The sequence below is a fragment of the Ictalurus punctatus genome, chromosome 18 (assembly GCF_001660625.3).
Source record: "Ictalurus punctatus breed USDA103 chromosome 18, Coco_2.0, whole genome shotgun sequence".
In the NCBI taxonomy this organism is placed as follows: Eukaryota; Metazoa; Chordata; class Actinopteri; order Siluriformes; family Ictaluridae; genus Ictalurus; species Ictalurus punctatus.
Window position 1 is genome coordinate 3,629,475 of NC_030433.2, and position 14,683 is coordinate 3,644,157.

At 38.5% G+C, this 14,683-nt stretch overlaps 1 protein-coding gene across 2 annotated transcripts in view; it reads right to left on the minus strand.

The window, feature by feature from the left end:
* Nucleotides 1-14,683, minus strand: part of cacna1bb (calcium channel, voltage-dependent, N type, alpha 1B subunit, b) — a 123,817-nt gene that overhangs the window by 44,849 nt on the left and 64,285 nt on the right. For both annotated transcript variants that reach the window (XM_053687723.1, XM_053687724.1), the window contains exons 9-18: nucleotides 14,201-14,290; nucleotides 11,553-11,771; nucleotides 10,550-10,662; nucleotides 10,232-10,344; nucleotides 9,258-9,389; nucleotides 5,022-5,094; nucleotides 4,775-4,892; nucleotides 4,582-4,649; nucleotides 4,320-4,426; nucleotides 3,486-3,548 (exon numbers count right to left, since the gene is read on the minus strand). In XM_053687723.1, coding sequence (XP_053543698.1) covers nucleotides 3,486-3,548; nucleotides 4,320-4,426; nucleotides 4,582-4,649; nucleotides 4,775-4,892; nucleotides 5,022-5,094; nucleotides 9,258-9,389; nucleotides 10,232-10,344; nucleotides 10,550-10,662; nucleotides 11,553-11,771; nucleotides 14,201-14,290 — 1,096 coding nt within the window. The remainder of the gene's footprint in view (nucleotides 1-3,485; nucleotides 3,549-4,319; nucleotides 4,427-4,581; nucleotides 4,650-4,774; nucleotides 4,893-5,021; nucleotides 5,095-9,257; nucleotides 9,390-10,231; nucleotides 10,345-10,549; nucleotides 10,663-11,552; nucleotides 11,772-14,200; nucleotides 14,291-14,683) is intronic.

Sequence of the window (14,683 nt, forward strand, 5' to 3'; positions counted from 1 at the left end):
ATTAACTGTCATATCTGCTACTCCTCACAGGAGCATGGGGCAGCATTAGCCCTGTCCCAATGTCCCCTCTAGTATAAACGTACAGTGTTACGGTTCCTATTTTTGACCACTACATGCAATAAGAACTCGACCGAGATACGTGGGGCAGTGTACGTGCTGCCACATGACTGTGCAACATCTACAAAGGTGAGCAACGCAATGGAAGATATAGCATATAGCGGTCCAATAACATCCGCCTTTTTTTAAATTGTTACTCAAAAGAGCTACTTGGTATTTCAACTAATAAATGGAGCTGTAAATGAGGATTTTATGAAGACTAACGTTTGATAAATGGCTGATATATGCCCTACCTGCCCCTATTTACGAGCCGCCTCTGGCATGATTTCAACGACACAGACAGACACAATGGGACAGAGAAAAATGATAAAGCTAAGGTGGGTAAAAATGCAAGCGATGCATGACAGTTGCTAAGTCTAGAAGTGAAAAGATCGTCCTCATGGATGGAATCATTCACATTTCATACTGTAATTCATGTCATTCATGCTGCTATATCAAACCACAGCATACACACTGTGACCCAAGCGTGGCTGTTGTGGAGCTGTTTGCTTATCGAGGCCCAAAGAAATGCTGATGATTGATTTAAATGGCCCAAAAGGCAGGGCTAATGCTTCACTATTGCTTTTCCGAGCCATAATCGCTGTTATCTTGGCATGGAATTTGAAGCACCCTATAGCACCAACACCTAATTGCTACCCTAGAGGCTGACAAACACTCGTTAACAAGTGCCATACATGTTCTTGGCCATATTTCATATACCAAAATGAGCATAGAGACCATTTCTGTATTTACAGTGCACTGTGTATACACAGAAAGGGACAAACAATATGCAAACAACCCTGGTTATAAACAAAACATGTTCTTCGTCTACTCCAGGAGATGTCACCTTTAATTAGAATATATTTTATTTTATGAATTTAAAGGAGATGCAGCATTAGTAATAAGCTAGTGCAGTATGGATGCTGAATAGGACCTCAGTAGGAAGTCCTGTATGGTAACTATACCTCACAAAGCGATGGACAGGGGTGTAGACATAAAACCTGTGAGCAACACAGAGAACCACACAGCACAGAAGGTCAGACATGACGGATAGACATGATGCTAGCACAAACACTGAAGACAGAACAGGGAAAAGTGGTACACAAACAAACAAAAAAACAAAGGTGATAACAAAGATAAAGCAAAGACAGTCACACATGATTAAAAGCCTGAAGGCAGGAAATCCAGACAGTTTTTTTAAATATTGAAAACTGACTAGTAGGGAAAACAAAGACCTGAAGTGCAGAGCTGTGTCAGAGTTTCCATATACATAATTCATTGGGTTAGTAATAAAAACAGGGTTCAAATGAACTCTTGCTTTTAACTATAATGTTCATGAAGTCTTATTTTAATACATAGCATAGTAACACATTAGAGCTGACTCTGTACTGCAGCCTATATGGATTATCAGTATTTTTCCCTCATCCTAATTGACAACAGCTTGTGCTTAATAGCATTTTCATACTTGGCTAGAATATCCATACCTAGGATTATGATGATTATGTACTTGTTTGGGCGAGGGCTTGTTTTAACACAGATTAATTCCTTAAGGACTGTGGAAGGATTTATTTAAATTATTTATTATTATTATTATTATTTTATTTTATTTTATTTTATTTTATTTATTTATTTATTTTTACGAAAGACAGTTAATTAAAGTAAACTATCATTTTCATAATGAATATTTCTTTACTTTTGCTTAAAAAAAAAAAAAAAAGGACCTGTAAAGGCGATTTTGTTCAGGTGATACGCTTCAGTCAAAGCTGCTTACTTAGCGTGCTTTGCATACGTATTTATAGTGTTGAACTGAAACGGGATTGGGATTACATTGGGATTCAAGATTCTACACTAAACACAAATTCACAAAAATTGCAACGGAACCTAAGAAGTCACATAGTTAGATGAACAAAGTCTGCCTGTCTCAACGTAAATAGTTGTCGGAAGGCCCCAGATTTTGTTAGCGAACAAACCTGTACAAACAGTATCATGAAGACTAACGAGCTATCAAAATAAGTCTGGGACATAGTTTTGGAAAGTATGCATCAGGGTTTTGGTTATTTGGTTATAAAAGAACAGCCCATGGAGCGCCATTAAATCCATTATTTGACAACGGAAAGAATATGGCATCCAAGATTCTTAATTCTGGAGGAGCTGGAGCGATCCAGAGCTCAGACTGGACAAGCTGTTCATAGGACAACCATAGTCCAGTCACTCCACAAAGCTGAACTTTATGCCTTTAATATATATATATATATATATATATATATATATATATATATATATATATATATATATATATTTAAAGCCATAGGAAGTCCCATTTGGAGTTCGCCAAAATGCATGTGTGAAATGATGAGACCGAAGTTGAACTTGGCCTTGGCACAGATGTTACATTTAACCGAAACGCAACCCTCCTTTCACCACACTGACAACATCCTTTCCACAGTGAAGCATGGTGGTGGTATCATCACGTTCTGGCAATGCTTTTCATTAGCAGGGACTGGGAAACTGGTCAGGGTCAGTCTCAAGGCAGGATACATGGAGTCAAATACAGGGCCACTCTAGAAAAAAAACATGTTTCATTCTTCAAGAGACCTGAGACTGGGGCAGAAGTTTACCTTACAACAGGACAACAACCCATGATTGAATGAATGGACCCATGGTCCAGTCAGAGCCTAAACATCAATCTGACTGAGAATTTGTGACAAGATTTCAAAACTGCTGTTTACCAACAGTCTCTATTGAGATCATGAGCAAATTTGCCAAGAAAAAGGGGCAAAAATATCAGCAGTATGAAGCTGATAGACACATATTACAGACACTTTATAGCTGTAATTGCAGTCAAAAGTGTTTCTTCTGCTTTCACCCAAGGAGGTGGGTACTTGGGCGACGTCTTTAAATAACTGTGAGGATTTCAACTCCTTCAAATGCTAGACATATTGTATAAAATCAAATGGAAAAATTCCAATTAAGTCCATTATCCTTCCAGACCACCATTTTCAAGTGGACCAGAGAATGTTTAACACAGGTTCAAAAACTTCACACTTGAGCAGATGTCGAGAACTCTAACTATAATAACCCAAGTGTCAACAAGTTTAGTGAGAAGCATAGTAGGAACAAAAATTCCCTGCACTTGGCACCAGTCAAGCTAAAACCCGGGTTTCAGCACCACATATTCATTGCCGCGACTGCAACAGTATTAGTGTTATTAGTTGCAAATGCTATTATGGCTATGAGGAACACAGTGCAGAAGACAGTTTATAATGCTTATAATGGGTACCGTTACAGAAAGGAATGAATATGGGAGAGGAAAAGAGAGACAAGAGGAGTGAAGTGACGAGTACGGTGAGGGCAAATATTGTAAGATTATAAGTGAGAGCAAAACTCACAGTGAGTGAACGCTGCTGACGGAAGAGCTGCGAGAGAGCACATCTCGATTTTGCTTTACAAAACTGCACATGCAAAACAAACAAAAACAATACACAATAAGACGAAAAAACGAAATCAAAATAAATAAATAAATAAATAAAGAACCCAATGAAAACAAAAAGTGGTCTGGAAGAGGGGCATCCCCTCAGGAATGTCCATCTCACTTGTTTGTTCACCTGTACATCTCAAGACACAACACACAGATTGGTAACACTCCAGTTAAAGGCTTTAACATTCAACGACATCAAAATGTATAAAAAAAAAAAAAATACAATGTCAAATTGATAAACCACAAAATCGAAAATCCTGATCCTCTACCTGAGTGTCACCAACACATCAGACTTAAAGGTTATGAAAACATTACGACACCATTCGAGAAAAAAAAAAAGAATTCAAAATTAGGAAGAAAAAAAAAAAAAAAGGAAAAACAAGAAGTAAATAAATGCAACAGTTTTCAAATAACCACAGTGCAAAGGTGATAAAAGTGAAATGGTTGCCTGTCGCTGATCAAATCAAACAAAATGGTTTAATAAATAATACTTTTTTAAAAAATGACACGACTCACATAAAGTAGTGTCACCTTGTACAGTGAGTTAAGACACAAAATCATTCATAGAACCAAAAAATTCGACCGATATAGTAATGCACAAGATGTTACGTTAAGAACTCACATGAGACAACTGTGGAGTGTGTCCGAGGACAAACACATACATGGACGCATAATGGACACAAAGCTGTCCGGATGGACGTGAATCGAATGGCGGCAATGTAAAAGAGAAGACACGTGGACTTACGCTGCGATGGAAATGTTAGCTGCTGACATCGGGCTGACCTCCTTCACCTCCATGGCCTTCTGCATTGCGATGCTCTTTTTGGCTGCCTCCTCTTGCTCCTCCTCGTCCTAGTAAACACAGTATGGGCTGATCACACTTACACGTGGGTAAAAATCAAACGGATCTAAAAAATTCAAGCTCACAGATCTACTTCGATGACAAATTCGAAACGATAACGGCGGGATTCAAAACATGACGACGCCGGTACGATCGCTCCACCCACCTTCGTCAGCTCCTGAGCATTGGCAAGGTTATCGACAGCGATAGCCAAGAATACATTAAGAAGGGTGTCTGGTTCGACTCAGGTTAAAGACGTATCTACATCGACACTGCATTCGTTATTAAACCTGAAATGGATCTCATATTAGAAACAGCATTTGCTATGAAAGCGGTTTTGCTCGGGCGTAAGAGGATACAGTTTCCAAAGAGGGTAAGAATGATAAAGTAAACAGAGGAGAACATCCCAAATGGGACGCCGCCCTGAGAGACAATCCCATGATACATCACTGCATTCCAGTCTTCTCCTGTCAAAATCTACACACACACACACACACAGTGTACTGACAACACCCAAAAGCTGGATAGTATAAATTATTACACTGAAGAATATGAATACAAAAATAAACGAGTTGACAAAAGGAAGATAAAATGTTTGGTATATACCTGGAAGACGGTCATTATGGCTGCAGGGAAGTTGTCAAAATTTGTAGTGGGTGTTTCGTCATCAAAATTAAACCTGTCATGAGAAACAAAATGGCGGAAAGTCTTACAACGAAAGAGGATTACTGGAAATTTCGAAAGTATTCACACAAAGTCTAATCATACTATGGTTTATCACTGAAGGGCTGTCCAGGAAATATTCGATATAACATGCGCATCAAGTGTTAATACATGACTCACGAATTAGAGATACATTCATACTACAGGGTGTCCCAGAACTCTCTACAGCGGACGTCCACGAAGATCCGCCGAGGAAGGCGCAACCGACGTGGTGCTGGCGTACATAGTCCCATGTGTATGGAGATTTTAGGGCACACACTGTATATTTGGATTTTAATGATTGCAGTCTATCTGATCCCTGTCAGTATGTATATAACATTGCCTATACAGGGCTAGACAGTCTGGTGTACAAGTGTAGCTCTGTTTTTATTCCATTAGCCAGAGCCTGGGCCATAACAAGCAAAAGGTTTGCCTGAAAAAAACAATTGATGCAGGTTTTTTTTTGGACACCCTTGCACAGAAAATTGTACTGTCAAAAAATATATTGTCAATGACAAATGCACTGGAGACTGGAAATCCAGTGCCACTGTTTATTCCCTATTACTTATAACTAAATTGGGTATTACCGAACCTATTCAACCATGTCCTGCTTGCGTCAAATTCCCCAAAACAAAAGCTACAAATAGTCTATAACTAATAATGTTTAAAAATAAATAAATAAATAAAAAAAACTACAACAAATTCCATGGCCAGTCACTACAAAGCTCGTCTCATAGAAGCGGGTTATTTCAGTTTTTTTCCCCCTGGTTCCTATCTCAAAGCTCACAGAAGTAACTGCCAAACAAGACTGCGGTGTGAAAACAAAAGCGCACTTTGCTTACAGCTTCACAGAAGTGCTTTTCTAAAGTGAAAACGAAACCTGCACTTGATTCAAGGTAACTAATGCAGTTACTGAGTGCACTTCATTTCAAATCAAACCACCAACGTTCTAAAGAATGAGTCATTTCATTGTCACTATTCGGCCAGCGAAATAATAACTGAGCAAAATTAAAAGGAAATATAGAAATATAGTATATTTGTTATCACTTTTAATGTTCAGGTAAACAAACAAAACAAACAAAAAAAAACGTCTCGTGGATAAGAGCTAGGATTTACTCCATTAATCTATCCTTCAGATTTCAGAGGCGTTACGTGGAGCTTCGCTTAATAACTTAGCAAATACAGGGAAGACAAGATGACGGACAACGCTTTCCACACACTCCGAAGCAGTTCAACATCTCTAACACTAGTGGCTGCTGTGTTATGAGTGAAGCACATTTTCTTTTCCTCTTAGAGATTGACTCAGAATAGCTGCACCAATGCCAATTCTCTAGATTTCAGACTGAGCTAGATTCTACTAAATCGATTTCTGCCCACACTTATTCCATCTCATTAGCCGCGTATGTTTACACACCGGTTCTCATTAGAGCTATTCTAAAACCTCAGCTATATTCATCTTTTGGTGCATGGTGTACATTCCATATTTAAACGGATCTTAATAATGTACCGTCCATGATAATGATAGGATAGTGATAATGTATATAGTCAGTGTATCAGGAAATCTCTCTTTCTTTCCTGTCTTCCACGTTCGTGTCTTCGTGAGGTAAGAAATATTTAAACACGTGTCTTGAGTCAGAGTGCATCACATGTTATGGTGGTTCGGTATGGTAGAACACCAATTCAGACTCTATTAGACAGAGAATAGAAAAGAATGTTATATACAGTATCTAGCTAGTCTACCTAATGACGCACTCATTATGAAAAAAGACTGACACATCGTATAATCGGTCCAAGTCCTGGGGCAAGGGAATCAAAATCCCTGCTGATATGGTATTTCTTCCCACTTACAAATGTTGCTCAGGGTTGGAGGGAGGATTACAGTGGAGAAGCACAGAGAAATAACTAGAGGAGATGTATGTATATGTATATATATTTATATGTAAATGTTTTAAGCAACATAGAACATAGCACATTTTGTATCTGACCACCCAATTTGTGAATGAGCAAGAATATTGGAACCTGTGACTGACAGGTGTTTTTTGTTACCCAGGTGTGTCCTGTTAGATTGATGGTATAAACAATATATAGCTCTGAACATATACTCCTGGTTTTAGCCTTCAGTTTTACCTGTGAAGACACAGGCATTTGTTGTTAAAAAGGATAAGCCAACATGAAGATTAGAGAGCTGTCTATGGGAGAAAAGGAAGCCATTTTGCAATATGGCATTGCAAAAACATTGGGTATAGTCAATACAACAATTTTTGAATGTCTTGAAAAAGAAAGAAACCACTGGTGTACCGAGCAACAGACACCAAATGGGTCGGCCAAGGAAAACAACAGCTGACGACAGAAACACTGTGAGAGCTGTGAAGAAAACTACCCCCAAAAAACAATCAGTGATATCACCAACAACCTGGCAGGAGTGAAGGTATGACAATCCACCATTGGAAGAAGACTTTGAGAGCAGAAATACAGAGGATATAGAGACCATGCAACAAGATGCAAAAACCACTCATCAGCAGTAAGAATCAGAAAGCTAGATTGGAATTCGCAAAGAAATACAGAGATGCGCCACAAAAGTTCTGGAACCAAGATGAACCTCTACCAAAGTGATGGAAAGGCCAAAGTGAGGAGAAAGAAAAGATCTACTCGTGATCCAAAACATAAAAGCTCATCTGTGAAACATGGTGGAGGTAGTGTCATGGCTTGGGCTTGCATGGCTGTTTCTGGAATAAGGTCACTAATCTTTATTAACTCATAATGGTAACAGCAGAATGAGTTCAGAAGTTTACAGGAAGATTTTGTCTGCAAATTTACAGAGAAATGCATCGAGATTAATCGGGAGGAACTTCATCATGCAGCAAGACAATGATCCAAAACACACCGCCAACTCAACAAAGGATTTTATCAGGGGGAAAATGAGAGAAGGTTTTAGACGGGCCAAGTCAATCACCAGACCCTAACCCAATTGAGCAGCATTTCACCTCTTGAAGAAGAGACTGAAGGGTAAAAAAGTTTGACTTGAAGGGTTTTTGCGGTAAAAGCCTGGAAAAGCATCACAAAAGCAGAAACCAACAATTTGGTGATGTCACTGAGTCACAGGCTTGATCCAGTTATTGCAAGCAAAGAATACGCAACAAAAATATTAAGTGTTATTTACTTTAATTTACCTCAAGTCTTATCTGTTCCTATACTTTTGCTCACCCAAAAATTGGGTGGTCTGATACAAAAGGTTCTATGTTTTAGAACCTGTGAAGCTGTGCATCCTGTATTGCAGGCTTCAAAGGAGATTTACATGCAGGCTGCGCTGTTCGTGGAAAACATTTGGAGTTAAAGGAACGAAAAGCACAATATTGCAGTGAGATATGATTATTTGATTTGATAAAATATTGAATTCCACCAATATATATATATATATATATATATATATATATATATATATATATATATATATATATATAGACACTTTGGCAAACATTTCATTGCTGCATTGCAATGAAATTTTAGGGGAAGTTGGGTTTCCTGTGAAGTCTTAAAGCATTCGCCTGTGTTCCAAACATTCATAATTGTGAACATTTACAGTGACCGAATGTTCTCTGCAGCATTTCTGTTCAATAATTCAGCCATCAAAGCTCTATTTTGGCAACTCGCCATCACAACTGGTACATAGAGCAGAAGACATTCACCCAGACCATTACACAAATGACAGTGGACAATTAAACGCGTGTTGCTACTGGCCGTTTGCCGTCATTGATAAGACAGCCCTGCCGAACAGATGGTGGCTTTGCTTGACATTGTCACTCTCATATCAGACACACCAAATACACTTTGGCTCTAGGATAGGGCAGAGCGCAGTGGATAAACTATCATTAAAGCGTTAAAGCTACGAAAGCAGTACACTTTCTCGGAATGTGAAATAAGCTAGGCTGGGTTTGAAAGAGTTTTGTTCCAGAGTGCTGCAGAGAAGACTCGAGTCTTACAGAAAAGCTCATTAAGGAAGTTATGGTTCTCAGTGGGTAGAACAAGACAAATCATGAAGCTATTTAGGAAATGTTTGGGCTCGTATATTTTTGGAAAAAAACTAAAAACTAAAAAAAAATTATTATTATTAATTTTTTTTTTTACAAAGTGTCCACTCACTGTCCTCCAAAGATCTGCATGCCCAGCAAGGCAAAGACCACAATGAAGAGGAAGAGGAGGAAGAGCAAGCTGATGATGGATTTCATTGAGTTGAGCAGAGACACCACCAGATTCCTCAAAGAGTTCCAATACCTATGGAGAAATGCAGTTCTTATAGTGTATCAAGAACAATCGACTGTAACCACATAACCACAGAATATTAATTTCCCATTATACCACAGCAGAAGGTGAGTCTATAATGCAAATGACGGGTTTAATATTAATTCATTATCATTTGTATAGTAAAAAAAACACTTTCACAAGAACTTGTATGGCGGTCACAAGTGTAATAGTAAACATTTTATTTTTAATCAAAATTAATACACATTGTTATGGTGAAATTTACTGTAGCATTTATGGAAGGAGTCTCCAGTGTCAGCGCTGGATTTTTGTTCCTATCGTTAACTTTAGGGGAAAGTGAAGGAATGGCTGTTTATTGCTGCTATATCATAAGTAACAAGAAACGAACTTGTTTTGTTGACATTCCACAACATTAAATGTAACCATAAATGGATAAAACATAAAAAATAGAGTTGCTGTAGTATAAGAGGAATAAAACACCACCCAGTTGTTTATTATTTTCCTATAACAGCGCACCCCATTGTGTTTAATTAAAAAAAAATAATTCAGGTTAATCGACACTGACAAAGACTTACAAATGAGTTAAACTACCCCTGAACCTGTCACTTTAAAGCACTAACCTATGTAAATTACAGGTAAATCCTTTAATATCGCCTCATCATTGTCATCATTATAAATGTCACTATCTATGATTATACATAAATATGGAAGTTGGATACACTCCATGTCATCCTGTCATTCCATCTAGCTAGCTAAATGCTAGTAAACTGGCTTGCATAAATGTAATAGCAATCAAAATATTTTCTTTATCACTAACATTAACTGTGTGAGAGTTATTTAGTAGGTCAACATACTTGGTCACTTTAAATATTCGGAGCAAGCGCAGAGCCCTCAAGACGCTAATACCGAAAGAGGCTCCTGGTTGGATGACTGCCCACACCACCTCAAATATACTCCCTATGATGACCTACGCAGAGCAGAGGATACAGAAATAATGAGCTACACATATACAGTAACAGATGCTAAATACTGAAGCAAAATTTGACAGTGAATAGCCACAGCATGTCAAAGTCCCTCCTGCAGTGTGAAATGGCTCCAAGTATCACAGTGGCTGCTTATGGCTGAGTAAATGAAGATGTTATGCTTCTATGATTCATCCAGCTGTGACTCACCCCAAAGTCAAAGCAGTTGAATGAGGAGTGAAAGTAGTTCCGGGGCCCTAAGCCGTACATCTTCAGAGTCATCTCGGATAGAAACAGTCCCAGGAACACAAACTCGGTCAGGTCTAACACACACACACAACACGGTAACATAACATTACGTTAGCACAACGTATCCTTATGTTGTAGAATATGAAATATATTGCATAGTTATATATAGTTTAAATGAAACTGTTGATTGCTTTAAATGAAGGTGTTGAGTCATTTTCAATCAAGCACGACTCTAAAAGAATACGTCATTGTTTCTATAGTAAGAGCTAATTCACAAGGACTTGTACGGAAGGCGCTGATACGAGTAATAATAATGTGAAGTTTTCTGTGAGGAGAAGTTTATTTAGCGCTTTTGGAAGGAGTCTCTAGTGTCAGCACTTTGAGGTGACAGTCAGGAGGTAAATCTGGTAAAGAGGTGAAGTTTTCCACCATGGGAAAGCCTTCCACATGGATGATTTAGAGTTTTGCGGTTTCTCTTCTATAAGCTACATGTTTATTTGGGGTGGGTTTTTTTTTTTTTTGTATTATTGACTTCACAAGAGAGGGAAAAAAAAAGAGCAGGTGGTGAGGAGCTAACATTTTAAGATGTTCGAGGAACTCGTTTGATTTGTGGACATTCCACAACATTATACGTAACTATAAATGGATAAAAGGTACGACTTGTTTTAATTGCTGTGGTATAGCACCTTATGATGTGGTGTTACTGGAAAATAATCAACTTCTGGTTGGGAACTGTAACTCCAGTTTGTGTCATGCCTCATCACGCCACCACACTGTTGATTATTTTCACATAACATCATGACCCTGGTGTGTATTATTCCCTATGTAATGCATAACATTGGTTCAGATGTTGTACATCTGAAATGCAGGCTTCATTGTTTTTTTTTTTTTTGGATGATGAACCATATAAGAATGAAATACAAGGTTCAGCTCTATGGGAATATGAATAAGCTGCAGTACGTACACAGTGCTTGGGTGAGCCCCTCAGGCTGATCGTAGTGAACGATGGCCACGCACAGCGTGTTCAAGCCCACTATACACAACACAATCCAGTAGAAGCTTTGGGCTTTCACCATGCGGCGAATGAAGAAGCGCACTCGTTTCTCTTTGCGACGGAAGTACGACGAGCTGTCGTTCTTGCTGCTTTTCACGCTGGCTCGGGCAAAGGGAGAACCAGGGGGCGCTGTTGAGAGACAGTGGAGAACACTGCGAAGTTACATCTGCAGCAGGTTTTCTAATAGTTTGCTTCAGATAACGAATTTCAGTCCTGAGTTAGGAGTTTTTGATTCCTGACTCTGTGTGGGTATTCTATTCATCCTGTGCATATGTGGGTTTCCTCCCACCTCCCAAAACATGGCGGTAGATACATTGGCTATGGTAAATTGGTGAACCTGGCTGTAAAACAGTTACTGAAGATTCAGGAATGATGAATGAATAAATGAATAATAATATTTATTTATATTAATAGATCCAAATACTTAAAGTGCTTTATTAGATATAATACTGAAAGACTAAATATTAAATAACAGTAGACCATGTTATTGAATGAATCTATCTCTCTTACTCTTTAATATATATATATACCAAATGTGATGTGGAACATTTTAGGGCCATCATATGAAAAATATAGCATATACCATACCCTCCTAAAATACCGAAATCTTATGCAATAGGTTAATGTCAAAATGACGTATCCAAGGCCAGAAGTCGTAAAATTTCAGCAGAGCAAACCAGGCACTCGAACAGTACAGTAGCAGCGCTAATAAACAAGAAATTAACCGAAGTTCAGCAACTCTAGTTTTCCAAACATGAACCAGCTCGGCTTCCTTTGTTGTGGTTTATCCAATCACATGCATTTATGTTAATGATTTAGCTAGCTAAATAGGCTCGGTACAGGACTAGAGACATTAGCTCAGAAAGCGGAACGTTTTCACAGACTTTCAGAGATTTGACATGTTTTTTTGTTTGATGAGCAAACTCACAACACGACCTGTTTAAAAATGACAAAACTGCGGTAAAAGTTGTAAAGTATAAAGCTTATCAGAAAAAAGAAAAAAAAAACACTTTAAATGATCTTATCTACGCCCATAAAATAATTGGTTAGGCATTAAAAAGCTAACCGTTTCGGTTTCATTCGTGTGCTTTTTCACAAGGAATTTTTATGCAACTGGACCTTTAACATTTTTTTGTTGAATACCTCTAGACTAATGAATTCAAATCAGTATTTCACAACCCATTTCACATTTTGTAGGGAATTGGGAGTAAGAAGTCTGTTTCTCAGCCTATTTCATGCTACGTTCTGCAACTGGAATTCATTTTCTTATGAAATGATTATGTATCCCAGTGGAGAGGAACAGCGTTACTCATTCAGCTTTTCCTATTAGCTATTCATACAGAGGGTGGTTATTTTCCAGGGAATAGCAAATAACCAGTGTGATGCCAATCATCTCAGAGTCTGAGCAGAAATAGCAAAGCGCAGGCCTCAGATGGCCCTTCGAAAAGGCCCACCGGTGACCTAGCACAAAAGTAAACTAAATTAAAGAACAGAGGTGGGAGTAATTACATCAGACTCTTAAGTCTGACATAGAGCCCTTGATAGAGTGCCCTGGGCTGAAGTGAGTGGTTTAAAATGGAAGTGTTATATCACAGCAGGACTAATACACAGTAAATCCCACTCATGGCTCCACTTGACACAGCTAATAGGCATATAGTATCCCTAATCAAAGACCCCTGACTGACATTGCACTGGAGACCAAACAAACAAAATGGGAATTATTTTTAATAGACTTCGTATCACAGTGAATTTTAGTGACAGGTTGACCGTCACTTATTTAATGGCAATGTATAACCAGCAAAATGACTCTTTGTAAAATCTGTAGTTCATTTGATATGATTTACAGTTATGATATGAAAACTGCTGCAAAAGCTGCAAAAACCTAGCACTGACCTAATTGTAAGACGATAAATGATACAATCTTAGCAATCGAAGCAGTCTGCACCTTATACGTGAATCAGCGATCCATCGTTAATATCTGAGCGGACATGAAAAGAAGTCTACCTGGTTAGGGACGAGGTGGCTCTGGAACCTTTCCCAGGAAAAATACATGCGAGGGTGGAATACACCCTGGATGGGTTGCCAGTCCATAACAGGGCATCGTGCATATACACACATACACGCACACATTTGCATCTAAGGGCAATTTAGTTTGTCCGATGCACCTACTGGCGTGTTTTTTGGAGGTGGGAGGAAACCAGAGAACTTGGAGGAAACCACGGGTGGAGCATGCAAAATTCTACACAGGCGGTAACCCGAGGTCAGCATCGAACCTGAGGACCCTGGAGCTGTAATCTGCAACACTACCTACCGTTCCATTAGAATACAAGTGACAAAAAAATACGGCATCTCCGATATTTCACAACCTCTGTTATATTTGATATGGTTGCTATGGTGATGTGAATGATGGTCTAGCAAACATGCTTTCACTTTTTTTTTTTTGATACCTATCCAAGAAAGAGGCATTTACATAACGAATCCAGTAATCTGAATATGATATAGTGCGCACTAGTGCTCCATATTATTATTTATGGCAGTGAGATAACTCCAAGCCTTACCAACTGAGGAAATGTCTGTGAAGTGTTCCTCACCCTCCTCGGCACCGATGAGGTCATTCTTCCCCTTCTTGACCTTGGCTCTTTTCAGCACTATACACACAGCAATGGACAGGCAAGATGTTAGAGAAAGAAAACTTTTGAGCTGAGTCTATTAAGATTTGAGTGCTTGTACACATGTGGGAACATCTGTGTTAGTGTCAGTGTATATCTTACATCCATGTAAACCTTTAATTAAAAAAAATTGAAATGAAATCGGGGGAGGGGAGTGGTTGGTAAATTGCAAAGGCTGAAAGTATCATATAGTCAAAAATAACAAAATGTATGAGATAACACTGTATAGTTCATTTACAAAAAAAACCAAAACCCTTCTTATTTAGGCCACGCCCACTTAATACAGATACTGGTACAAATATTTTGAGCACTAAACAGATACAGGTACTGATACAGATAGTGTCGTTGCATTATACCTCTACAACAGAGATA